The sequence below is a fragment of the Notechis scutatus genome, chromosome 1, assembly GCF_049901735.1.
Source record: "Notechis scutatus isolate UNSWTSFEM ecotype Mainland chromosome 1, rNotScu1.2, whole genome shotgun sequence".
In the NCBI taxonomy this organism is placed as follows: domain Eukaryota; kingdom Metazoa; phylum Chordata; class Lepidosauria; order Squamata; family Elapidae; genus Notechis; species Notechis scutatus.
The window spans coordinates 101,712,636-101,736,871 of record NC_142009.1 but is presented as its reverse complement, the minus strand read 5'-3'; the positions used below and the strand labels follow the sequence as shown (position 1 = coordinate 101,736,871).

The window sequence follows — 24,236 nt, the reverse complement described above, 5'->3', positions numbered from 1 at the left end:
AAATTCATGAGCAGATTCAGCAGAAATGTATCAGAATGGAAAGGCCTTACAGAACGCATTTTGCTTCCTTTTTCCACACTTCTGAATTTCTGTACACAGAATATTGGAAATCCCCCAGATCCCTTCCAGATGTTTCATTCTTTTCCCTTTTTTTTTTTTTTTGCAATGATTCTGCAAACATATTCTGCATATTGTACAATATTGTCAGGCATCCTCAGGACCAATCTAGAAAGTATGAATAACATGGGGGCTCAGATCCTGTGTGCAGTTATTTGGCTGGAATATCTATTGGCTTACTTCAGTGGGGTATATTATATATCTGTTTCGGTGGTTTGCTGCAGCACCTTGGTGGATGCATTAAGGCAGGGGTCCCCAACCCCTAGGCCATGTCAGTCTCTGGCCTGTTAGGAATCAGGCCGCAGAGCTAAAGTTGAGCAACAGGGGAGTGAGCAAAACCGAAACCATCTCCCCCTCCCCAGTCTGTGGAAATTGCCTTCCACGAAACCAGTCCCTGGTGCCAAAAAAGGTTGGGGAGGATGTTGCATTAAGATTATTCTTAATTGTATTTTTGTTTATTTATTTATTTATTCAATTTGCATGGCTGACTATCTCACCTAAGCAACTCTTTTAAGATCCTTTATGCATTTTTGTGGCTTGTCATTAACCTCCCAGAATTATGTATTTTAAGATGGGCAACCACATACAATTACTAAGTAAATAATGTAAGTATGTGGCCTTGTTATATGGTTGCTAGCAGCTAATTAATCTAGATTGCTTAGTATGTCGTTAACAGGAATAATTCATTGGAAAATGATATTTATTTCATGTTTTGTTGAATTTTTACTACTTCCCTGATGTGTTCCTTCAAAAAGGAGGCACAGTGGCTTAGTGGCTTTATGACACTGGAGATAATCTCTGTTCCAGCAGTTTGAGTCCTTGCACTGTGTAGCAGGGTGAACTTACGCCACTCGCTTCAGCTTCTGCCCACCTAGGCATTCAAAAGCATGTTCTGTGCAAGTAGATAATTAGGTACCACTTTGGTGGAGCAAAAAGCTGGAGCTTTGTGTAGCGGTTAGAATCCTGCCAGCACTGAACCTTCCTAGTTGTGATGCTCATTTACAAGGCAGCTTCAAGGAGGAAGAAAGGCCTTGGATGCTGCTGCAGGAAAAGCTGTTCATCTTTCTTTCTAGCATGAAACTAGCTTGCCTCTCCTATGGCGCACTGTAGGAAGCATGCAAACATGTACCTAACAGTTTTGCTAATCAAGCAGTGAAGTACTACTCTGCATTAGCATTGTAGTCTCCAGGGTACTGTTACAATGCCATACGCTGTTATTTTTAAAGTCCTTCAAAAGACTGAGTTACATGCAGATAACCCATATAAGATATACCTGCATATATCTAGTCTTTAGCTGAATATATTGTTTATATTATCTCAATTTTCACCAATAATTGAAATGTTGTTTGTGCTTACTCATACAGATGAAAATATCAATTTAATTTATTTTTGTTGTTGTAGGAATGATTTTGAAGATCTTTTTGACATTATAATCACAAATGCCCTGAAACCTGGTTTCTTTTCTCGGACACCAACTCAAAGACCTTTCCGGAGTCTGGGTAAGCTAGAATTAAACATATTAATATGGGGGTTAGCAAAGAAGTTGTAAGCAAATTTATTGGCCATCTGATAGTTGTCCTCCTTTTATCTTATCTTATTCCTTTTCACATTAAGCTGCCTAAATTCCTAAAATATCTGGAGAGCATCATGTTTCTAGTTTGAGTGGGGAAGGCATTTGTTTGGCTCACTGGTCTGTATTAAAATGGGAGGAGGGGTAACCCTGCAGTTCCTAAGCTATAGGTAAACTAAAATGCAGTGAGCCTTTGCCTTAACACTTCTCTGAATGTCAGACAAAATTGCATACCAAAATGGTTAAGTTTGGGAAGCAAAAATATAGAAAAGAGAAACACATTCAAACACATGTACAGACCTTTTACCAAAATACCTGCCAATAAATGCAGAATAAAAGATTAAATGAACTTGTGCTTCAAATTCAAATATTGAATAAAGCCAAAATAAGTGTGTATATATATTTAATCTATCCTGGTTAAGAAACTTCTGAGTAGACACACAAGATGACCTACACTGGAATTATATAATGTTTTTATGCATGCAAACAAGAACTTAATTCTGTTTATGTAGTTGAAGCAGAATAGTGAATCATACAAAGCAGATATTGAGAATGATGTGAAAGGCCTGACAGATTAAATTGTTCCACCAGAGACGTTAATAAACAATGTAATATTATATCAACATGGTTCAGACTCAATAAATTAATTTTTAAAAATGACTGCAGCATAATATTGAGTTAAATGTAACAGAAGAATACATTAATGAGGTGCATATTATAGCTTTTCCTAAGATCGTGCATACCTTTTATGTCAAAATTATTGATATTGTTCAACAGTTTGATAATTTATCACAGTATTTTATTAATTTGAGTTAGTCCCAGAGCTTCTGATAAGCTAATATTTCTCTGAAAATTAATATAATTGGAGTTTTAATTGGTTTTTCAACCTTACTTAGGCCTCTATAAATACAAAATATTTTATTGGCATAAACAGAAGTTTAAAAATTCCATCCATATTATATGAATGATCTTTTTGCTATCACTATGGATCAGATAATTAAGACTAGGAATTTTAGTCAAGTTTTAAATGCTTTATTGAATTGGATAATATCCCACCTACATCTGATTCTTGTGTGTGGAAAGCATAACAAGTTTATATGCTGGAGCTTAAATTTAAGTATGTGTGGTGACTTTGAAAACCTCAGCAACAACAATTCATTTTCTTTTCAGTAGGGCATGAAAGTTGCTCCTGAATAGATTTTTTTTTCTTTATACCTTTAAAAATTTTTTTCTATTATCCAACTTGCCTTAAAATAGACTCTGACTAGGAGTTTCAGTCTCTCCTACTGGAAATTCAAATAAAGCATAATATAAAACAGGGGTCCTCAACCCCTGGGCCGCAGCCACTACTGGCCTATTTTTAATTGGGTGCCATCCCACCTACCACTTGCACAGCCCAGTAGTTTAAAGAGAACATTGAAGGTTGAAAGCTCTTGTTTTAGTTGTAAGAAATGGAAGGACAGGTTTTATATTGACCACAGATACAGGGAACTTAGGGAATTCCAAATGTAATGCCTCTAGCAAGAATAGAATGCCATGTGTTGTCCGAACAATATTGTACATTTCTAAGGCTGAATAATGTATTTTAAGATGTTTACATTAAGGTAGTCAGGTGAGAAACACTATTTGCAGGGACATGCTTGATTGCCACATTAGAACATTATCAAAAATAAATTACTTTCTTTTTCAAGTTCACTTGTTCATATTATGATAATTATGTAATTATATCATTTCACATATAATGTATATAATCATGAGTTAGAATTATAATGATAATTATATATTATATAATTTTATATAATATATATATTATCATGGGTTAGAAAGTATACAATATCATCAAGAGAGTAAAAGAATTGAAATGGAAATGGGCTGATCACGCAGCAAGAAGGCAGGTGGACCAAGGCAGTCATAGAATGGATCTCACTTGATGAAATGGGTCCACGAAAGAAATCTAAAACAAGATGGAGTGACACCATCAGCAAGTATTGTGGATCCAATTGGCAAAAGAAAGCTCAGAATCGTATTGATTAGAAACATGTGGAAGAGGCCTTCATCCTGCAGTGGACAGACAATGGCTAAGATGATGATGATGATGATGATGATGATGATGATGATGATATTTATATTAGCAAATCCCTGAATGAAATGTGCAGCTAAAGGAGAGTATTTCATATACGTGCGCTTGCATTGGCAAGCTCAAGGGGATAGAAGAAAGTAATTATAACTGGATCACTGATCTTTCTAGAACTGAAATTCAAGTAAGCAAGGGTTAATACAATATTTTTTTCTTTTTATTCATAAAAAGTCAGTGTGGTATAGTAGTTAAGGTATTGGACTAAAACTAGAGACATTCAGGTTCAAGTCCCGCATTCAACCATGGGAACTCACTGGATGACTTTGGCCTAGTCACTATACCCCAACTCAGCATGCCCCAGACAGTTGTTTCTAGAAAGAAAAATTGAAGGAACAATTTGCCCTGAGGTCCTGGAGAAATAGTTCCATATAAATAACAAAAGAATAAGAGCTTCTTCTTACTTGTAAGAAGGACTGAAATCCAACAGAGACTCCCACTGGAGAAAGGGTGAATAAGTAAAGATCATTCTCTCTGAAGCTTTGCATTTCACACAGTTGTCAGATGACTTCTTAAGTTTTGGAATGGTTTCTAAGATAGTGCAAGAGCAGGAATTAGTAAACATCTCCTCCCTCTCTTAACAGGCCCATTCAAGGACAATGTTCTGGTAATTGAGCCAGAGATTCCAACATAATATATTTAATACTATAAATTTTTCTACCATATTCTGCCAGTGATTCCTCCATTAAATATAACTGCCCCTGCACAAACAAACACACACACACATGATATAAACAGCTGTGTTTCATATTAAATGTTACATTTGGCATTAGAGCAATAAGAAAGTTGTGCAAAATCCGTTAAATTGCTATTTCTTCCACAGGCACAATATTATTTCTTGAGGACAGTACATTTCTAGCTTATTCAACCAAGTGTTCCTAAAATAAATGTTCCATTAAGGACACAAAGGACCTCACTTGAGAAAGCTACAGTATCAAAAGTTGCTTATAATCAAATTATAATCCATTAGTGGAGTTCTTAAGCTGTCTAAGCTTAGTTATTTGCTTGTAAATAGTTCGTTGTCTGACTAGGTACCATCATCAATGCTAGGTTTGTTTCCTGTTATATACAGTAGCTTACCCTACCAGGGCCAGGGCAATAGTCAATAGAAGAAAAAATCAGGAGTCATGTACAATAGACAATGTAAGGGTTGTAACAGTATTATCTAGGATAGTCAGGCAGAAGACTGCAGAGTGCATTGACAGAGTGAAGATTCCTTAATCTCATAACACAGAGACAAACTTGACCATAGTCTCAGCTCAGAAACTGTGAGCATTCTATACCAAACTAAATCCAAAAAATCGCTAGGGAATCCAGGAGGGTTGGCATTTGAACAAATTAGCCCTCAGTAGACACACAGACATAAACACAACATTCAAAAGAGACAAAAAAAAACCACTAAGACGGAGACAAAAAAAACTTCATAACACATCCTCCCTAGCATTCGGATAAGTAGGGATTATCCCCAGACAAACAAGCAGAAAACAATAACTAATCCAGAAACTACCAGACAAAATAACACACATAACCCAACATTGGCAGGGCACACTACTGTATTAGCAAACCCTGACCCCCATTCACTGGCACTGATGATAAAACCTCAGCAATAAAACATCTCAGAGCTCACTAAGAACTCAGTTCAACCCAAAGCCACATGTATTCTCTTGTATTCAATTACAGCAGCGATCTGCAACCTTTGTAGCTAGGCAGAGGTGGGGAGAGGGGAACTGGGCCATGCAAGCAGTGGGATAACATGCATGCACACATGGCTATCCACGTAGTGGGCTGCAGCCTGGGAGTTGGGGACCCATGGATTACATGATTCTGATCATTAGTTTTGTGCGCATTAGAAGTCAGCTTCTTTCTTTCTATAGCCAACTACTTATTTCCATTTTCTAGAGTAGCCACATTTTCTTCAACTATATACAAATATAATTTTACAGTTTTATATAATTTTAGAGACCCAAGTTGACATTGTCCCCCACATTCAAACCTGTACATTACAAGATCATATTTAATTTATCTAGCTTATTTTATAAAGTAACTATGGGCAAGATGGGAGTGCAAATCATAATGATATTGTGAGTAGAAAATCTAATATTTTGGTTCACAACCTGAGAAAATTAGATTGCCCCATCATCTTTGAAAATTTTTTGTCCTGAGAATAAAGTTGCTGTTTCTTCTGACATAAAAAATGGTGTTGCATTAACAGAAGCAATGCATTTGGAGGAGGTGAAGTAACAGTTTGATTGAACTCTGCACTGATTGAAATAGACGTGGAGTTCGGCCATCAGTTCTAGATCCTATTCTTTAAAAGGGATGTGAAGTGGGTTCAGAAGACAGATACTGTGATGACCCGGGGCAGGGCATGGAAGCATGAAGGCTTAACTCCCCTTTATTGCTCCAACTTTCCCCCAAAAGTCCCATCATTCACTGCAAGTCCAGAAGCCAAGCTCTAAACATGCACCTCCTGGTATTAGTCCAGGGGAGCAGCACAGTTCTGAGAGCAGCCACAATTCATGGAATTGGTTCCAAGGAGTCCTCATCACAGGAAGAGTTCACTGGGACTGCAACACAACCCGGAGCAGAATTGCGTCACTGTGCACTCGTACGTAGCCAGGCCAGGCCAGGCAAGCAAGGCAAACAGGGCAAGGCAAGCAAAGTATCCAGACATCGGTAACAACATGTGAGACTGGAAAAAGGCAATGCTTGTTCCTGACAAGTGCCCCTCCCAACAGTGTCTCTTTAAATCTCATTCCCTAGGTGAACCTTGTGAAGAGGAGCAGGGCACCCGAGTCATCGGGTCACCCTGCGCTGTTCCCGCCTCCTCCATTCTCCGTGCTCGGGGAATCGGGCGGAGGTAATTGCTCATTGCTGGAGCTCCTCTGCTCCGCTGCCTGCCCTCTCCTCCCCCTCCCTTGCTTGGTCATCCTGTGCCCTCTCTTCTTCACTGGCGACCCTTCCCAGGCCCAAAGGACCTGGGACTGCTTCGTCCTGCTCCTCCTGTCATTCCTCCATTGGCCCTAGCTCCATCTCCTCCTCCTTGGACCCAGGCTCCAACGGGGTCATGACAGATATAAGGAAGATAAGGAGTCTGAATCCAAGCTCTGTGTGTCACAGTTAAAGAAGCTGGTATGGTTAGATTGCAACTAATCGATAAGAGAACCAAATTAGAACTAAGGAGAAATTTCCTGATAATGAGAACAATTAATCAGTGGAACAACTTGCCTCTAGAAGTTGTAGGTGCCCCAACATTGGAGGCTTTTAAGAAGAGATTGAACTACCATTTATCTGAAATGTTATAGGGTTTCCTGCTTGAGCCGGGGGTTAAATTAGAAGACCTCCAAGGTCCCTTGCAATTCTGTTATTCTGCAAAAGAGAAGGCTAAGGGGAGATGCATGTAATAGTCTACAAGCAATTAAAGTTCTATCATGCACTAATGAGGGCAGATCTGATAACTGCTGAAACTGATCAGTGGATTGACATTAAAAGTTGAAGCAGAATATTAGGAGGCGTGTTCTGGTGGTAGGAGTTGTTAAGCTGTGGAAGAATGCCCAACACAGTAATGGATTTTCCCTCAATAGAGGTTATTAACGGGGACCTAGATAGTCTACTGTTGGACATGATTTAATGAATGCCACTGAACTCAGTGGAGTATACTTTTAAGGACTGACTCCCTAATGTTCCAATGATTGTTTCACTTCTTGCTATAACAATTGTGTGTCAGACAAGATCTCATATGCTTTTTCATACAGATTTATCTGACCTTCATATTATTTACCTACACATAAATGCATACATACTCCAAGATCATAGCTATGTCTTGCTGTAGTTCGGAAATATAAATAAATTATGTCTTCCTATCATTTTTAAACAACAGTTTTCTTTAGCAATAAGCAGGATCATGAGATCAGTGCAGGACTCTTAAATTTTCTTTATACTGAGGTACTGCAAGAACTTTGGTTTATACAGATTCAAATCCTTCCGTGATATCCTTCCATGTCTTCCCGCATCAGTTCTCTTCTCAACTCTCATATCCCCAGAGCTACAACCACAGAGATAATTGCTGGGCAACTTTGAATTGTTGCTCCTTTGTGAAAGAGAATACTCTCTCTTGAACCTTGGAGTGCCCTGTAGCTGTGTGCTGTCCTTTGGAGTACTTGGTGATTTCCCCTTTTAGGATTACCCCTAAAAGTTATTTTTCTTCTTTCAATATTTTAATGTTTCCACAACAAACTAGTTTAAATAGCTCTGTTTGCAAAACAATGATATTAACTGTACTAATACCATGTTTCCCCGAAAATAACTCCATCTTTTTTTTTTGCCGTAAAAAAAGCACCAGGTCTTATTTTCCGGGGATGTCATCCACTGACTAACCTCACTCACCCCTGCCCTCCTTTTTGCTGCCAGAGACTTCAGGAATTTCTTCTTTTGCAGCCAGCAAGGCTTTCCTGAAGGCATCTGCAGTCAATAACAGAGCTCCGGATTGATCCGGAGCTTTGTTATCAGTTACAGAGACCTTCAGGAAAGCCTTGCCAGCCTTGCTGGCTGCAAAAGAAATGGGCCGGCAAGGCAGGTGTCAGGGTGTGCGAGGCCTGGCTATAAATGTCCAAAGGAAAGTAGTAGGACAGCTCCACTGTAGCTTAATTTTTACCTGTGCACTATGGAGTGGGCAGGATCTTAATTAGGGCTTATTTTGGGGGTAGGGCTTATATTGGGTGCACATGTAAAAAATTAAGCTAGGGCTTACTTTCAGGATAGGTCATATTTTTGGGGAAACAGGGTAGAAAAAAGATCTGATTGATGTTCCTGAATCAACACGCGAAATAAATGAGGAAATAATAAGAATAATGCGCCTTTGTCTATATTGCCAGTGGCTGCTTATAAAAAGAAAAAGAATGAAGTGAACGCAGTTTTCTGCTTATATTAAGAACGAGATGTGTTGTTTTTTAGGGCTTCTCCTTCCTTTTAACCATTTTATACAGAACTCCTAAAAACAACTGTTTTGTGTGGAACTACTCATTTTTCATGTTATAAAAAGTTTTAAAATTTTGATTGATTTGAGTTTTATTCCAGTAAAACCAGCCAACATACTCTGCATATTAGCAGCTTCATTCTTGGGATTCTAGACTGCATATCCATTTCATGACTGTAAGATGCATTTGGGCTATGTGAGATGCAAATAATGAATGTGAAGTGAAGCATTTGTATCAAAAATGTGCATTTTAAACTATTTTTGGCACAAGACCTGCAAAGAATTGTTTTAAAATTGCAGTGATAAATAAGTGATTTATTCTGATAGAATGTCAAACCTGTTTAAACTAGACCTGTTTAAAAATCTGTGTCTTTCTCTTTAACTCGATATCTGTCTTTTTATCCTTCTTAACTGCCTGTGCCTTTACCATCTGCCCCATATCTAATTTATTTCTCTACATAATGGTTCTGTGACATTAATTTCTAACATTGCTTTAAATTATATTGATACAGATATAAACCTCCATTTTGTTTTTTTATTAAATTATCCCAGCCCCAGTTCAGATCTTTATATATTCAATTTCCAGGACACAAAAATAATTTCTTATATAATTTTAAGACATCTTCCTTTAAAGGAGGTTGTAAATGTTATTGGTGACTCCACCAGAAGATGAAAAACAGTGATGCGAACTATAATTTGTGGGATATGTTGCAGGTATCATATCAGGTATCACTCTTTTTTTTCTTTAACATTTTTATTAAGTTATAAAGTATTATAAAATACAAAGTAAATAGAAAAGCAGTTAATGTTAATGTCTTATTTTACTGTAACAGAGAGTCGGAAATCAGTGCTTTTTTTTTCTTATCTTTCCTCACTTCTCTTTCCCCCATCTGGTATATTCTCAAAATTAATTTTGTTTAGTGTGTCTTTAGTTATTTCAGAGGGGTGCTTTGTTTCTTGCATTTTCAGTAAAATAGATAAATTTCCTTTATTACTTCAGAGAATGATGAAGAACAAGAAGCTCTCCCAACCCTGGACAAACCTGGCTGGTATTCCCAAGGTAACTCAACCCATTTGTGTGAGTTGCTGAAGAAGATGACTGGCAAAGTAGAACCAAAGGTACTTTAAAAAACAAAAGTGAAGGCATGATAGCAGAGCCTCCTCATAAGAAGGCATTCTCAACATCAACACAAATTCAACTTCTTAGAAACCAATTTTTTAGAGATCTAGAAGTAAGCCATTGTAATAACAATAATATAAACATCATCAGCTAACAGGAAATACAAGCAAGCTTCATATTAATTTTTAATACTGAATACAAGATGTGTGTAGCTTAATTTAATGCATGATTACCTTTCAAAGAAATTCCAAATGTGTTTTAATGTACTTTATTCTCAAGTCTGTGTCCATTACATTGCAAGCTTAATTATCATTATTAACATATTTTAAGTCAGGGGTAATATTAATTAATTTGGGATTCACTGGTAGATCCTAAGCGAATTGCAGATGATCAGCAAAGTCTCATAATGCGCTGGATGTTCAAATGCAGCTATTTATTTATTAGATGAAATTGCTATGTTTCCTTATTTCCAGGTCGTTTACTTTGGTGATAGCATGCACTCAGATATCTTCTCAGCTCATCACTATTGTAACTGGGAGACTGTCCTTGTTTTAGAAGAGCTTGGAGGAGATGGTGCTTTGGTACTTACAGAGTCAAGGTCCGAACCCTTAGAGAAGAAGGGAAAGTATGAGGTAAGGATAATCTGGTACAACTCAGCTCCTCCTCCATTATGGGAGAGGTTGACATAGCATTTGGAAAATCACTACAGGTAGTCCTTAACTTACAACAATTTGTTTAGTGACTGTCCAAAGTTATAATGTCACTGAAAAAAGTGACTTATGACTGTTTTTCACACTTACGACTGGTTGCAGAATTTCCATGGTCATGTGATCAAAATTCAGATTGTTGACAACTGGCTCATATTGATGATGGTTATAGAGCCTATCATTTTTATTGTAGTAATGATATAAGCATTACCAGATATTAGAAGGCAGGGAAACTTCTTGAAGTCTTAATTCTCAAAAGCTTTCAGCAGTAGGACTTACAATGGATGATCAGGATGCTGGCAGTTTTAATTCAGCAAATGTTTAAAAGGCCACAGATATGTGGTAGCCTTCCCTGAATGGCTTCGTATACAGATCTAACCATTATTTTTGTGCATTAAAAACAGAGTTTCAATGATTAAAATGTTTCCATTGGGTTATGTTTCAGACATATTTCCTTAACTAAAAAGAGAAACAAAATGATCATGGCTTGGCAAAAAAACAGTAAGAATAGGAGTGACTTCTGACTTCCTGCCAGTTTTCCCATTGAATTTCCTTGTGGGACATTGTCAGGGGGGATTAGAAATATTCCTTTCCTTCCTTCCCTTCCTTCCTTCCTTTCTTCCTTCCTTTCTTCCTTTAACCAGTTACAGGTCATGCGATTATCTTTTATGATCTTCTAACAAGCAAAGTCAATGGAGAAGCCAGATTCACTTGCTGCCTCCTCAGCAAATAAAGGATAATTGTCTACTTCACTTCAAGTCATAGAATAAATAAATAAAAGTCAAAAAGCATTATATGCCCTAAAATAATTAGAATTTTGCTTAACAATTCTCTTGTATTATTTACCTTTCATGTCATTATAAATGTATTTTTTCCTTTTTTTTTTCTGAAGACGTACATCAAAGTAGGAAGATAAATGAACTATGTTCAGCTGCAGCTTCCTTCCTGTGTTTTGCAAAACTAGGAAAGAAAAGAAACATACCCTTATTCTTATTAAAATAAACACTTGTAGCACAGGATAATAAGTATGCTTTATGTGTTTCAGGAAGAATGCCCTGGATGGTTCAAAGCCATTTTCTGTTGACTTCTATACAAAGTTTACTTTAAAAATTATCTCAATCTCCCTGGGTTTAATTGTACAGGAATCAGAGAAGAACACTTTTCCATTCTTAACTGTAAAAAGCCATTTGTTTCACAAGAGCCAGTTCTTCACATTAATTTACGTTTCTGTCAGCAGTATTGGTAGTAGTACATGATGCAGATTAATTGTAAGTCTCCCCTCAGTCAAAGATAGATGATTTTCACCCAGTCACTCTCTGACCCCAATTTATCCCACAAAATTATTGTTGCAAGGATGAAATGAAGGGTGACTTGAAGCTATGATCACCGATAAACTAAATCACCTTGAGCTATAGAACTTAATCTGTCGTGTGTGGTTCTATAGTTCATAATTGCATTATTAAATTCATTTTAACATTGACTTAAAATAGATTTTGTTCCAGTGTTTTGGTTTTGAGCTAGCTAAATTGGAAAATAACATGCGATAAATCATTAACTATTATATGGAAGCTCCTGTGCACACAAGTGGAGAGCTTTCATCATTCTGTTGAGTGTCCTCATGCCCAAAGACTTTTCATTTCTCTTCAGAGAATAAGCTCAGAGGGCAGGCAGGCAACAGAAAAAACATGTCAAAAGAAGAAGAAGCAAGAGTACCAGCCCTTTGGCAGGTCAAGAGGTTTGAACTCCATTTCTCTCCTGTTATTAACATTGACACAGGATTGACAGCTGGAACTGGAAAAAAGAGGAGAACCACCAGAACACCATGCCCGTGTTATAGTCAGTCCAAAGGGATAGCCTGATTGATGGTATCAAAGGCCACTGAGCGATCAAGGAGATTCGTTTGCTTGTCTGTATGTTTATTAAATTTAGAAACAACTCATCTCCCTCACTAGATAGTGCACAAATAAAATATTAAAAACATTAAAACTCAATATAAAAAATTAAAATAGAGCAGGCAAGATTCAGGATGATTGCACGATCCCTGTCCTACCTCTACTAGAGACCTTGGACCAGTACAGTCTGTCTGAAACCCAGCTGAAAAAGATTCAGCTAACTTATTTTCTACAAATCCCTCTGAATTTGCAACTCAGCCACCTTCTCCCTAGAAAATGGGAAAGATATAGACAAAACAAAAGTGGCCAAAAATTTTATGTCCAACAATGGTCTTTAAGGGACGGGGTACACCACCTCCTTCCCAATAGGTAGAACCATTCCATCCACTGCATGGATTCAACCATGCTTCTAGAAGGCCTTTAGTGGCCAGATTAACAAGGATCTTGTCCGTTACTTTAGGAGTTACCAGATGAAATTCTTCCCAGGTAACTAAACAAGACCATGCCTCAGCTCTTCAACCCAGATCTACCTCAAATCCAACTCTGAACAGATCTGAGTTGATTTGACAGATGCCTAGAATTATTTTTATTTATTTATTTATTTTGCAACAGCCCTCTAGATGTTCTTACGGTCCCTTCCTCCCTAGCAGGGAACAGTTTGCCTAAAAAAGAGCTGCTGGCTGTATAGGCAAAATAAATAAATTAATACATTTTACTCTTTTATTGTCACAGTGAAATCCCTAATATATACAGGTCATATAAGAAAAAATTGTTACAAGCAGAATTTCTTTAATTGACTGGAAGTGATTGAATTTGGAAATGTGATATTTTCTTATGCCTGGGGGAGGCTACAGAGTTTCTTGACTGACTTTGTTATTGGGACTTTCCTGAGCATTCACCAAGCTTCTTTTTGTGTGCCCGGTGCCTTGAATATTAGAGAGATGCTGTTTACATAGAAACCATATGAAATTATAAGAGCACATATGGATTTTATGTTTACCTTAGTGTTTGTTTATATTCCAGGGACGTCAACCCAAAGCACTCCATTCCATTTCTAAACAGTGGGGTTCTTTCTTTGTGGATACTATTTCAGGAAAAGAAAATGAAGAGGAAATCTTAGTAAATACGTGGTCTTGCAAATCTGTTCATACTTATAGCACAATTACAATCCCAAGTATTGAAGCCATAGCAGGTAAGAATAATGATCCTAAGCCAATCCCTGAAATTTTGAAACCATTAATAAGTCAAATTCATATTAGCATCAGATTAATATTGATGATTGGAATTCTAATATTGTCCTCAGAATCTTTTATTGATTGGCTGCTCCAAGCTTACATTTGAATAAATATTCATAGGTTTTCATTGTTCTATTAAAGCATGGTATGAGTTTGAGACAGGGAAAAGAAACCAGTGAAGAGAAATCATTTGTATCTTTATTAAAGCATATTGATTCACTCTTCACAAAAACGATTCCAATCGCAGACCCATAAACAAAATATTTAACCTTTTTTCCCCTAAAAGTAATGCTTTGTTATATAAAACATCAAGTGATATAGCATTGACAATCTCCATCTCCAATAATTAAGTTTTATTTCATAATCATAAACCATGTATTGACAAGAAGAAGGAATGGATATGGACTAAAATCTTTCGCATATATTTTCTCTACATGTATTGCTCCTTTCCATTTTAGCAGTTGTTGATAATATAATAATAATTATAATAATAATAATAATAATAATTGGTACATTTTTAAATGTTCAGTTGACTAAGTTTCATGTTTAATGAATATAATAATAATAATAATAATAATAATAATAATAATAATAATAATAACTAATTTATTAATTGATAATAGTTCAATGTTAGAATAACAAGAGCCCACCCAAAGGAGGGCCAACCTATCCCCAGTAGTGAATGAGAATAATGCAACAACAAGAGAGCAGTGGCTGAAACAACCTTTGGAGATACAGGCAGCTGCCATTGTAAGTCCAATGGCTGTAATAGTTGTGAAAATATTGTTGGTGCGCAGCTACTCCTTGACTTATAACCTTCCAACAGTCGCTTGAGGACTGTTGGAAGTGAAGACAAGATTTCAAAAAAGCTACTTATATTCCGTTTTCAAAGTTATGACTTCTGCATGCATGTGATCACATTTTGAGTTTTGGCAATAAGCTCATATTTTAAGACTGGTTGCAGCAAGTGACTGCAAATTGCAATGATTTTGCCATTTTCCAGCAGAAAAACATACACAAAAAATTCCATTGGATATATTGGATTTGTTTAACGACCACATGGACAGCTTGATAACCATGTGATTTGTTAACAACCATAGTGACTCACTTCACAATATTATAAAAACAGTTATAAAATCAAACCCAGTCACATATTGCCTTAACTTATGACTATAATAACTTATAAGTCTGAGTTCTGTTGGAGTCATAAAATCAAGGACTACCTGTAAAAGTCTGGTTGTGATCATGCTGAACTAATCCCAGTGGTGGGGTTGGGGGCTTGTCCAATAAGATCAGGTAGACTTTTTAAGTCCTCATAAAATTTCATCTGCACAAATTTTAAAAGGCAGTTTTTTTCAGTCACTGCTTTCTTTTCCCCTGAACTAGTAGGTAAGATTAGTATGATCTCAAAGTTTCTGGGTTTTAGAAAGCTATTAAAACCTGGCTTTTCCAACAGGCCTTTAGACAGAGTGATATGTTTTAGAGCTAATATATTATGAATGCAAAGACTCTTGCAGTCTTTGCTTTAAAAATTCTTATGTGGTTCTTCATTGAAGGTGGGAGGGAGGGGAGGAAGGAAGGAGTATGCTTCCATCTTCAAGAGTCCAATGGACCTTATCATTCAGCATAATGTTTAGCCAATATCCAATTTTTCCCAGTTAGGGAAAATTGTTGAAGAAAAGTAGCTTCAAACAATCTTGAGTACCTGACATCCTTCCATAAAAGAGTGTGGAGTGTGTGTGTGTGTGTGTCTGTTGTGTATGGGTGTAAGTGTATGGGGGAGAAAGGCTTCCAATATGTTACAAGTTTACCAGCAAATAGAAAGAAAAATGACCAAAGAAATGAAATAATTTCTATTGATTTATTTTCTGTGTCTTGTATCATTGAGGTGAATGATTAGAGAAATCACCCACCTCCCTTGGAAGTAAGATCTATTTTCAAAATATAAATGTTGTTTATTGTTAAAAAGATAAAATGCAAGTATTCCTTTTCATTTATGTCACATGTAAAACATACAGTATCAAAGACATAAAGAGTTATTCCAATTACATGTCCAGACTTAGAAGGATCTTCCATATAGAACATAAAAGGTAGTATAAATTTCTGGCCAGACACAAGTTAATGCTTGCCCCTAAATTATGAGAACTGTACTGTAAAGCGGTTCCAAGTAGCATTTATTTACTGCACACAAATTAAAAGTAATGTTGCACACAATATTTCTAACCACACTTTTTGACTTATCCTTTCAAAAAAGTTGTTTTTAACCAAAACAGACTTCCCTCTATCTCAGTACTTCCATAATCCCTTCTAGATTCCTAAGGTTTATAGATCATTTAATAAGTGAGGCTGCTAGGTTGACAAAAGGCGTCCCATTTTCTCTTCTCAGCCTCAGTTCTCAACCTCAGTCCCTTTATTTTAAAAAGACAAACCATTTTTCCTTCTAGTAGAAAAGTTAATCTCACTTTGTATATGACCCAAGGCATATAATTTTTCCTCCTACAGATAGATGTAGGTTGGGGAAATCAGCCTGCGAGGATATATACTAGAAATGTCTGTGCTTGACTCAAAAGAAAGGCTGGCCAAGCAATCTTGTAAAAACAGGTTCACAATACGCAGTTTGATTGTTATACTTAATGTTTAATTCATAAACTGCTCCGAGAGCCATGACTCACAGAGGTTTTCAATAAAATAAGTTTAGCAAATACAGGAAGGCGCAGTCTGATTAAAAAAAAGTGGGGAATGCCCTCAATGCACTACAGTTCTCATAATCCCCGACAAGCTTCTTTGATAGCCATGGCTGTCTGGGAAGGTAAGTAATCTGGAACATCTGGTGTACATCAGCTGCACAGTACAAAAAGTACACATGCAATGTTACCAATTTAGCTTTATTGATAAGAAATTAGACTGATGAACACAGGAATTAGCATTCCCACATAGAGTACCATTATGTCAGGTGATCCCTGAAGGCAACCTTTCCAGCTCAGCAGGCCGGCCGGAGGGGAGAGGGATAGTTTTGTGCATGTGCCACTTTCACAAATGCAGTTTCACTCACCCACTGCTTCCGTGGCCCAGTTTGGAATAGACTAAGTCCCGGCAATAGGCCACAGACTGGGAGTTGGGCATCCCTGATCTAAAGAATGGCTTCTTTATTGATTTGGCAGAGCAGAAGGAAAAGGCCTTAGATAGCTCTGTGCTTCTGGACTTACATTTAAGTCCAGAAGCACAGAGCTATCTAAGGAATTTTCTTTCCGTACAATGCTATGGACAAGTTTTATTTTCTTCATACTTCTCCACGATAAAAATGTTAAACTTGCTGAGTAATACTGGTGAGCATTCCATAGAATAAGCCAGTTCCTAAAGTAATTAAATCTCTAGAAAAATCATAGTTAACAGCCAAGCTTTTGTGAAGCCTGACCCTGTTTCAGTATTCTGCATGATCTTGAATGGTGGTGTTCAAATTGTTAAAACACCTGGTGTGTTCAGGCATGCATTATGATTAGGGGGGGAGATCAAAAAGGACTTGGAATTTTTACAGCGGGGAGCCTCTTTTGGATCTTCTGAATACCGGATCAGATATCTTTCAATCATAACAAAATTCTGAAAATAAGGAAGTACTCAAAAATAAAGCATTTCTTGTTCAATCTTATGAGGCAGTGATGAAGTTGGGCAGAACTTCCTTATCAACAAAATAGAAGGGTGGGGGGAGACACAGAAGATGTGAGACAAAAAAGCTTCCAAAAGAATTGTGTATGGTCTATTAAGACACACTAATGTTTACTGAGCAAAAAAAATTGCATGCAAAAAAATTCAGCATCATTCTGTAACAAGTTGATATATAAAAGGAGACAATCCTCTGTTGTCAAATTCCCCATTAACCTGTTTCTATGCAGTTTTCTGAAGTTCTTGGTACAACTGATCTATAATTCTTATTTTGTTTATTGTCATGAGGGTCATATCAGAGCAGGGGCGTCAAACTTGTGGCGTCACACATGATGTATCACAACTTTCTTCCCCTTCGCTAAATCCAGGAGTGGGCATGGCGCATCCAGCCCACGGGCCACGAGTTTGACATCCTTAATTAGAGCATTGATGATGTTACCTAGTTTGGGTATTGAAATGTCTGCAAGAAAACAACCAAGTTCAGAGAGACTCATTTCAACCCTGAGCTACAAATATTCTCCTTTATTGTTTATTGCCACTTGGCAACCCTAAGCCTTCTTTGAATTTTGTATATTTTTAAAGGGGAACCAAAGCACACCTTTACCATTCTACATTATAAGTCTGTTGGATGCCTAAATATTATTTCTCCTGGACTAACTCAGATTACTCCTGTGGTTGTTTCATCTTCATCTGCCAGTCAGTGAGTGCTTTTGTAAAAAGCCAGAACATACCTGCAGAAAAAAAAAAAAAAACATTTATTTAAGCTCTGAAAAAAGTAGATTATGTGGCTTCATCCTAATTTTACATTTACAGTATGCATTTGTATCCCACCTTTATTAATTTTACAAATAACTCAAGGCAGAAAACATCCAACACATCTGCCTCCTCCTATTTTCCCCAAAACAACAACCATGTAAAGTGAGTTGGGCTGAGAAAGAGTGACTGACCCAAAGTCACCCAACTGGCTTTCATGTCTAAGATGGGACTTGAACTGACAGTCGTTGGTTTCTAGCCTGCTGCCTTATCCATTAGACCAGGGGTCTGCAATCTTAAACACTCAAAGAGCCATTTGGACCCGTTTTCCACAGAAAAGAAAACCTTGGGAGCCAATAATTTGACAACCAGTGTGACTGGGTGGGCGTGGCCAACTCAACATCATTCACTTCCACCCAGTCACCTCCTGCTCTGGAATATGGAGCGAGTCTCCATCCCCTGCCATCACCCTTACCTTCTCAGGCCAGGTGAGGAGTGACAAGGAGGGGAGGGGCAGGGCCAGCCAGTGGTGGGATCAGCCAACAGGGAGCTGCAGCAGAGGGCCGAAAGAGCCACATGTGGCTCCAGAGCCACAGGTTTCAGACCACTGCACTAGACCAAACTGGCTCTCTGTTTTGCCTTTGGAATTCAGGTTTCCTGAAAATATTAGAAGAAATATGTTTTTGCTGATATTACTCTTTTTTCCAGACAATAGCTATGTAGCCATTAGAGTAACAACAACCATGGACACCTCAGATTAATGATGTATTTTTTTATTGTAAGAAAAGAATGTCCAAGGTTGTAGATATAATATGATTATGAGAAACATAATATTGGTCTTTTAAAATTAGGATTAAATAATTAATGCAAAGTATTATATACAATCTAAACTTAGTTTTCTTGGATATGCTAGCAATATTATTATTAGCTATATTATTTATTGTCATGGTTCATCCTTGCCTGTATAAGTGATACAATATGTTTAATTTGTTACTAAAAATACCTATTTCAAATTATCTAGAATCACCTTTTGGTTTATTTTAAACAATGATATTCGCACAGGAAAAGCAAAACATTCATTTTTATATGCTCAGACATGAAAACTCTAAACCAGGGGTGTCAAACTGGCAGCCCATGGGTCGGATGCAGACCATGTGCAGACCATGCCAACTCCAGTTCCGCAAAGGGAGCGTGAAACGTCACGTGACAGCAACGTGATGCCGCGAGTTTGACACCCATGCTCTAAACACAAAACATGTAAGCTTGGGGTGTGATTAAATTGTTGCAATATTAAGCAAACAAATTAAAAAGCTTAAGAAACAAATGTCTTTTTCTTTGGAGCTCCTGGGATTATTTAGATGTGATACAAGTATAATTCCTAATCATATGTGTTTCTTTCAGATTTACCACTGGATTATCAATTTTCTAGATTTTCTTCAAATAGCTCAATAACTACTGGTTTCTACCCCAAACCTCCAAAGTCTTTATCAGGTTTTGAGTGAATGGCAACCAAATAAAACATCTTTCAAGAAAAGCAAATCTGAATTTTCATCATGCTTAAGCAGAAATGTTAGAAGCTACTGAGAATCATGTAAATTAAATACCATATCAATTCAAAAGACATTTTGGAAAGGACCTAACCAGGCTGAAGAAAAAGAAGCTTCCTATTTTCCTATTGTTTGTGATACATCAATCTACTGTCTAAAACAGGGGTTCCCAACCTTTTCTATACCCTGCACCCCTAGAATGCTTCTGATATATTCTCACACCCCTTACAAAAGTAAATAATTATATGCATGTAATTATGCAAATATACTATAATTTTGAAACTTCTAAACCCAAGTTTTCGCACCCTCTAGAACAGGGGTGGGCAAACTTTTTGGCTCGGGGGCCTCATTGACTTTTAAAATTTGACAGACAGGCCGCCACCTGGTGTCAAAATGTCTGTCATTACAAGTCAAAATCAAATGAATGCAATCATTCAATCATTCACATCAAACCTTAATTCTGTACCAATCTTTGGCGGGCTGGATTAAAAAGACTAACGGGCCGGATGTGGCCCGCGGGCCGTAGTTTGCCCACCCCTGCTCTAGAATATCATCTCGCACCCCTGGTTGGGAACCCCTGGTCTAAAATGTTTTTTTTTTAATCCTGATTTCCAAAAATTTGCTGCAGACTTACATTCATATCCTGGGTACCTTTGCCACTTCATGCATTACATGGCCACTTTGTATCTGTAATAACACAAGGGGAGCATGTGCTGTTAACTGTGAGCAATATTCGAAGAAAGCTTTGTACATACTCGGTCCTGGGGCGTTTCTTCATACTGAAAAATGTGGTATATATGTGTGAATAGGTCTGATAGACTGAGGATTTTGAGGATTATGCAGAAAGGGCTGAATTCCTCCACAACTAGGAAGGATAATAATTAGCCTTTCATTTCAAAGTCTGATTAAATTTTGTAGCGTGAAATATATTTTTAATAATCTGAATTGGAATCCAAACCTGTCAAATTAAGAAAGTCTGTTCTGAGAAATATATTAGCATGTTTCCTGTTCAGGGAAAGCATAAAAGATTATATTTAGGCAGAACACTGAATGCTGAACACTGTTTCGCTGCTACACATTTACCTAATCTATAGAGTACCTTCACCACTGGTATTGAAAAAGCTTACATCCCCTTTTGTGAGATTACTTGCAGGACGGTATCTTCCTTTCTTACATCATCATTCTTTTTTATAAAAGGAAATCTGTGACTATTTAGAAGGAGGGCCTGGAATTCAAATTTGTAGAAAAAGAAAGAAGAGAGAAGAGAGAGAGAGAGAGAGAATATTGGGATTGTGAAATTATTCTGAATCTTCTAAGATTCAAAACTTAGTTTCTGCATTATTCTGATACTGGAATGTGCTTGTCTGTTCAGAAAAGATTGCTTTTCAAACCCATTGAGTTTACTTTCTTACAAGTTAACATAGGAGACTACAATCTTATGAGCATATAGGGAAAAATTTGACGTTCATGTCTAAGTAAATAAGTCTAGGATTATATCATAAGGAAGCCAATGTTTATGTCCATTCGTGTTTTCTCAGTAAGACAAATCTCGGTATGTTGGATTACATTCAACTTTTCTTGCATGTGGACTACTCCCTCAGAAAGCGTGAACTGTTAGGATAAATTACAGTTCAAGGATCTGGTAGTATAAACGTGAAATGTCATTATTTCTGAAGCCTTCCATCTGCTTTGGCAGTTCTCATATGTAAGAAGTTGAAAATAAAGGTTATTTATTCTTGAGCAGTTCTGGATTCCGTTACTTATAGAAGAAAAAGAAGAATCTGCTATGTGGAATGCAATAAATATAATTAATGACACTGATGTATTGTTAAACATTGACAGGTGCTTAGGAGGTACGAAAAGAAATTACTAAAAATACTAAAAGAAATTTTCTTCCATTTTAAGGACTGTTGTGGCCAGAAAGGGAGGGAATTAATGAAAAGTTAAACTGCCATCACACAGTCCACATCTCCCTCTTAATTCATTTTGCGGGGGTGGGGGAAAAGATACTGAAAAACAAGATCACTTATCTCTTGAATCTGTGTCATGTTATCTCCACTCAACTCATCTTACATTTAAGCATTCTGGCAAGCTGAAGACTGCCAAATTAAATAACTATTTAGGATGATGTAATCAAACGAGGTTCCCCTTAATACATATATTTTCCTCCAGAAAGACAGAAAACATAGTTTGACGGCAAACATTCATAGTATATTTTCCTGGAACAATGAAACATTAGACCCAAATAAAATTGGAATTTGTAAGGGAAAAACAAACAGGCAGTTCCTAGAATATTTTTCTGGTAAGGTGGCAGCACCCTAGTACACATCCAAATATAAGACAGGTTGAAACCTCATGGGAAGTAGGCAAGATTGCACATATATTTAATCTGTTCTTCCCTTTCAAAGCAACATGAAAAAGAGAGAAAAGTGAATTGAGCAAAAGAAAGATAAAGGATATCGAACTTTGCCTTGCATACACCTCAACATTATTCATTACAGTATCTCCATATCTCTATCCTTGCAAACCATCCTTCATTTTACCACATGTATACACTGATTCACCTATTGCCTTTTATATATTGGCTGTACTAGGAATTAAAAACTGGAAGAAGGCAAAGGCAGATCACTACCATAATATTTTGAAATAAATTTCATGGACATGTTGAGCATCTCTTAAAGTAGAAGACAATGCTGATGTTGATGATTAAAAATATTCCCTTTTGTTCTCTGGCAGATTTCTCTGCTATTGCTGGACAACACAACATCAAACAATACTTTTTTTTTCCAGGACAGAAAATCAGAACTATCAAATCATTTACAATGCACTTTTCTATTGTAAAATTATTCTGATTTTCTAGTTTAGCTGGTACAAAAATAGTGTCTCTTGGGCTAGTTTCTTCTATCATACCTACCAGGTAAACGTTAAACCCATTGGATTGCATACTGTGGTCAGTGACAAGATTATTCATCTGGGAAAAATTAAAATGTCTAAATTATATTTATGCAAAACGATGTAGTAAGTCTCTTTTTTTCCATTTGTGGCTATCAGAATTTGCCTCTACTATTGGTCTGGTATGTGACTTACATGTATTCTTCAAGCCAGAATGAAAAACTAGAATCAAACTAGCTTTCAATATGGTTTGCACAGAAAAAACATTCTACAGATAGTCCTCAACTTATAGAGCCCAATTTTTTGTTAAGTGAGACATGTTAAGAGAGTTTTGCACCACTTTACGACCTTCCTCGCCACAGTTCTTAAGTGAATCACAAGTTGATAAGTTAGTAACTCGGTTATTAAGTGAATTTGGCTTCCCCATTGACTGGGACAGAAAAAGGTGATCACATGACTGGGACAGAAAAATGGTCATAAGTATGAACCAGTTGCCAAGCATCTAAATTGATCACATGATCATGGGGATGCTACAAAGTTATAACTGAAAAGTGATCATAAGTCAGTTTTTTCAGTGCCGTAACTTTGGTCACTAAATGAACTGTTGTAAGTCTATGACTACCTATATTATTGGAATGCAATGGCAAATTAATTCATTAGAAGCAAGGAAGTAATGGATTAAATGAAATAGAAATGAGAATTGTAATATTCAAATTCATGTTGAAATTATGCAGTGGAAAATCAGATGAACTTAGTTTGTTGAGATCAGGAACTGGATACAGAACTGCAACAGTCATAGAAGTGGGCAGAGTATGATTTGTGCAGGCCTGTAAAGTTAGAATAAAATAGAATAGAATAGAAAATTAGAATAGAATAGAATAGAATAGAATAGAATAGAATAGAATAGAATAGAATTCTTTATTGGCCAAGTGTGATAGGACATACAAGAAATTTGTCTTGGTGCGAATGTTCTCGGTGTACATAAAAGAAAAGATACATTCATCAAGAGTCAAGAATCGTAAGGTACAGCATTTAATAATAGTCAGGGTACAATAAGCAATCAAATCATACTAGGAAACAGTCAATATAAACCTGATACAAGCAACAAAGTTACAGTCATACAGTCACAAGTGGGAGGGGATGGATGATAAGGAGTGATGAGAAGGAATGATGAGGAGATTATTAACAGTACAGACTGTAAATAGTTGGAGAGTGTTGAGGGAATTATTTGTTTAGCAGAATGATGGTGTTTGGGGAAAAAACTGCCCTTGTGTTTGGTTGTTCTGGTGTGCAGTGCTCTACAATGTTTTGAGGGTAGGAGTTGAAACAGTTAATGTTAGTTATGTTAGTCTATGTTAGTTAACAGTTTATGTTAGTTATTATGGAATTCAAATTTAATAGCAACTTTACAATTCATTAATTATTTTGACTGAGAAAGTCCTTGTATACATTGTACATCTAAATCTATACAGTACCTGCACTGGAACAAAATTAAGAGTTCCTTTAAAGTATCCTATTTTTCAGCCTTGAGCTTGGTAAATGATTTTATTCTTATCCTTTGAGACTGCCAATTGATGTCTTATTGAATCTTTTTTTTCCATTAAAAATTAAGCTAAGACACCCTCTGAGTAAGG

At 36.8% G+C, this 24,236-nt stretch overlaps 1 protein-coding gene across 5 annotated transcripts in view; it reads left to right on the top strand.

Moving 5' to 3' along the window:
• Positions 1-21,450, top strand: part of NT5DC1 (5'-nucleotidase domain containing 1) — a 79,950-nt gene extending 58,500 nt beyond the window's left edge. For all 5 annotated transcript variants that reach the window (XM_087972917.1, XM_026666704.2, XM_087972892.1 and 2 more), the window contains exons 8-12: positions 1,519-1,616; positions 9,797-9,915; positions 10,390-10,548; positions 13,539-13,707; positions 19,565-21,450. In XM_087972917.1, coding sequence (XP_087829043.1) covers positions 1,519-1,616; positions 9,797-9,915; positions 10,390-10,548; positions 13,539-13,707; positions 19,565-19,665 — 646 coding nt within the window. In that variant the 3' untranslated portion in view covers positions 19,666-21,450. The remainder of the gene's footprint in view (positions 1-1,518; positions 1,617-9,796; positions 9,916-10,389; positions 10,549-13,538; positions 13,708-19,564) is intronic.
• The last annotated feature ends 2,786 nt before the right edge of the window (positions 21,451-24,236 follow it).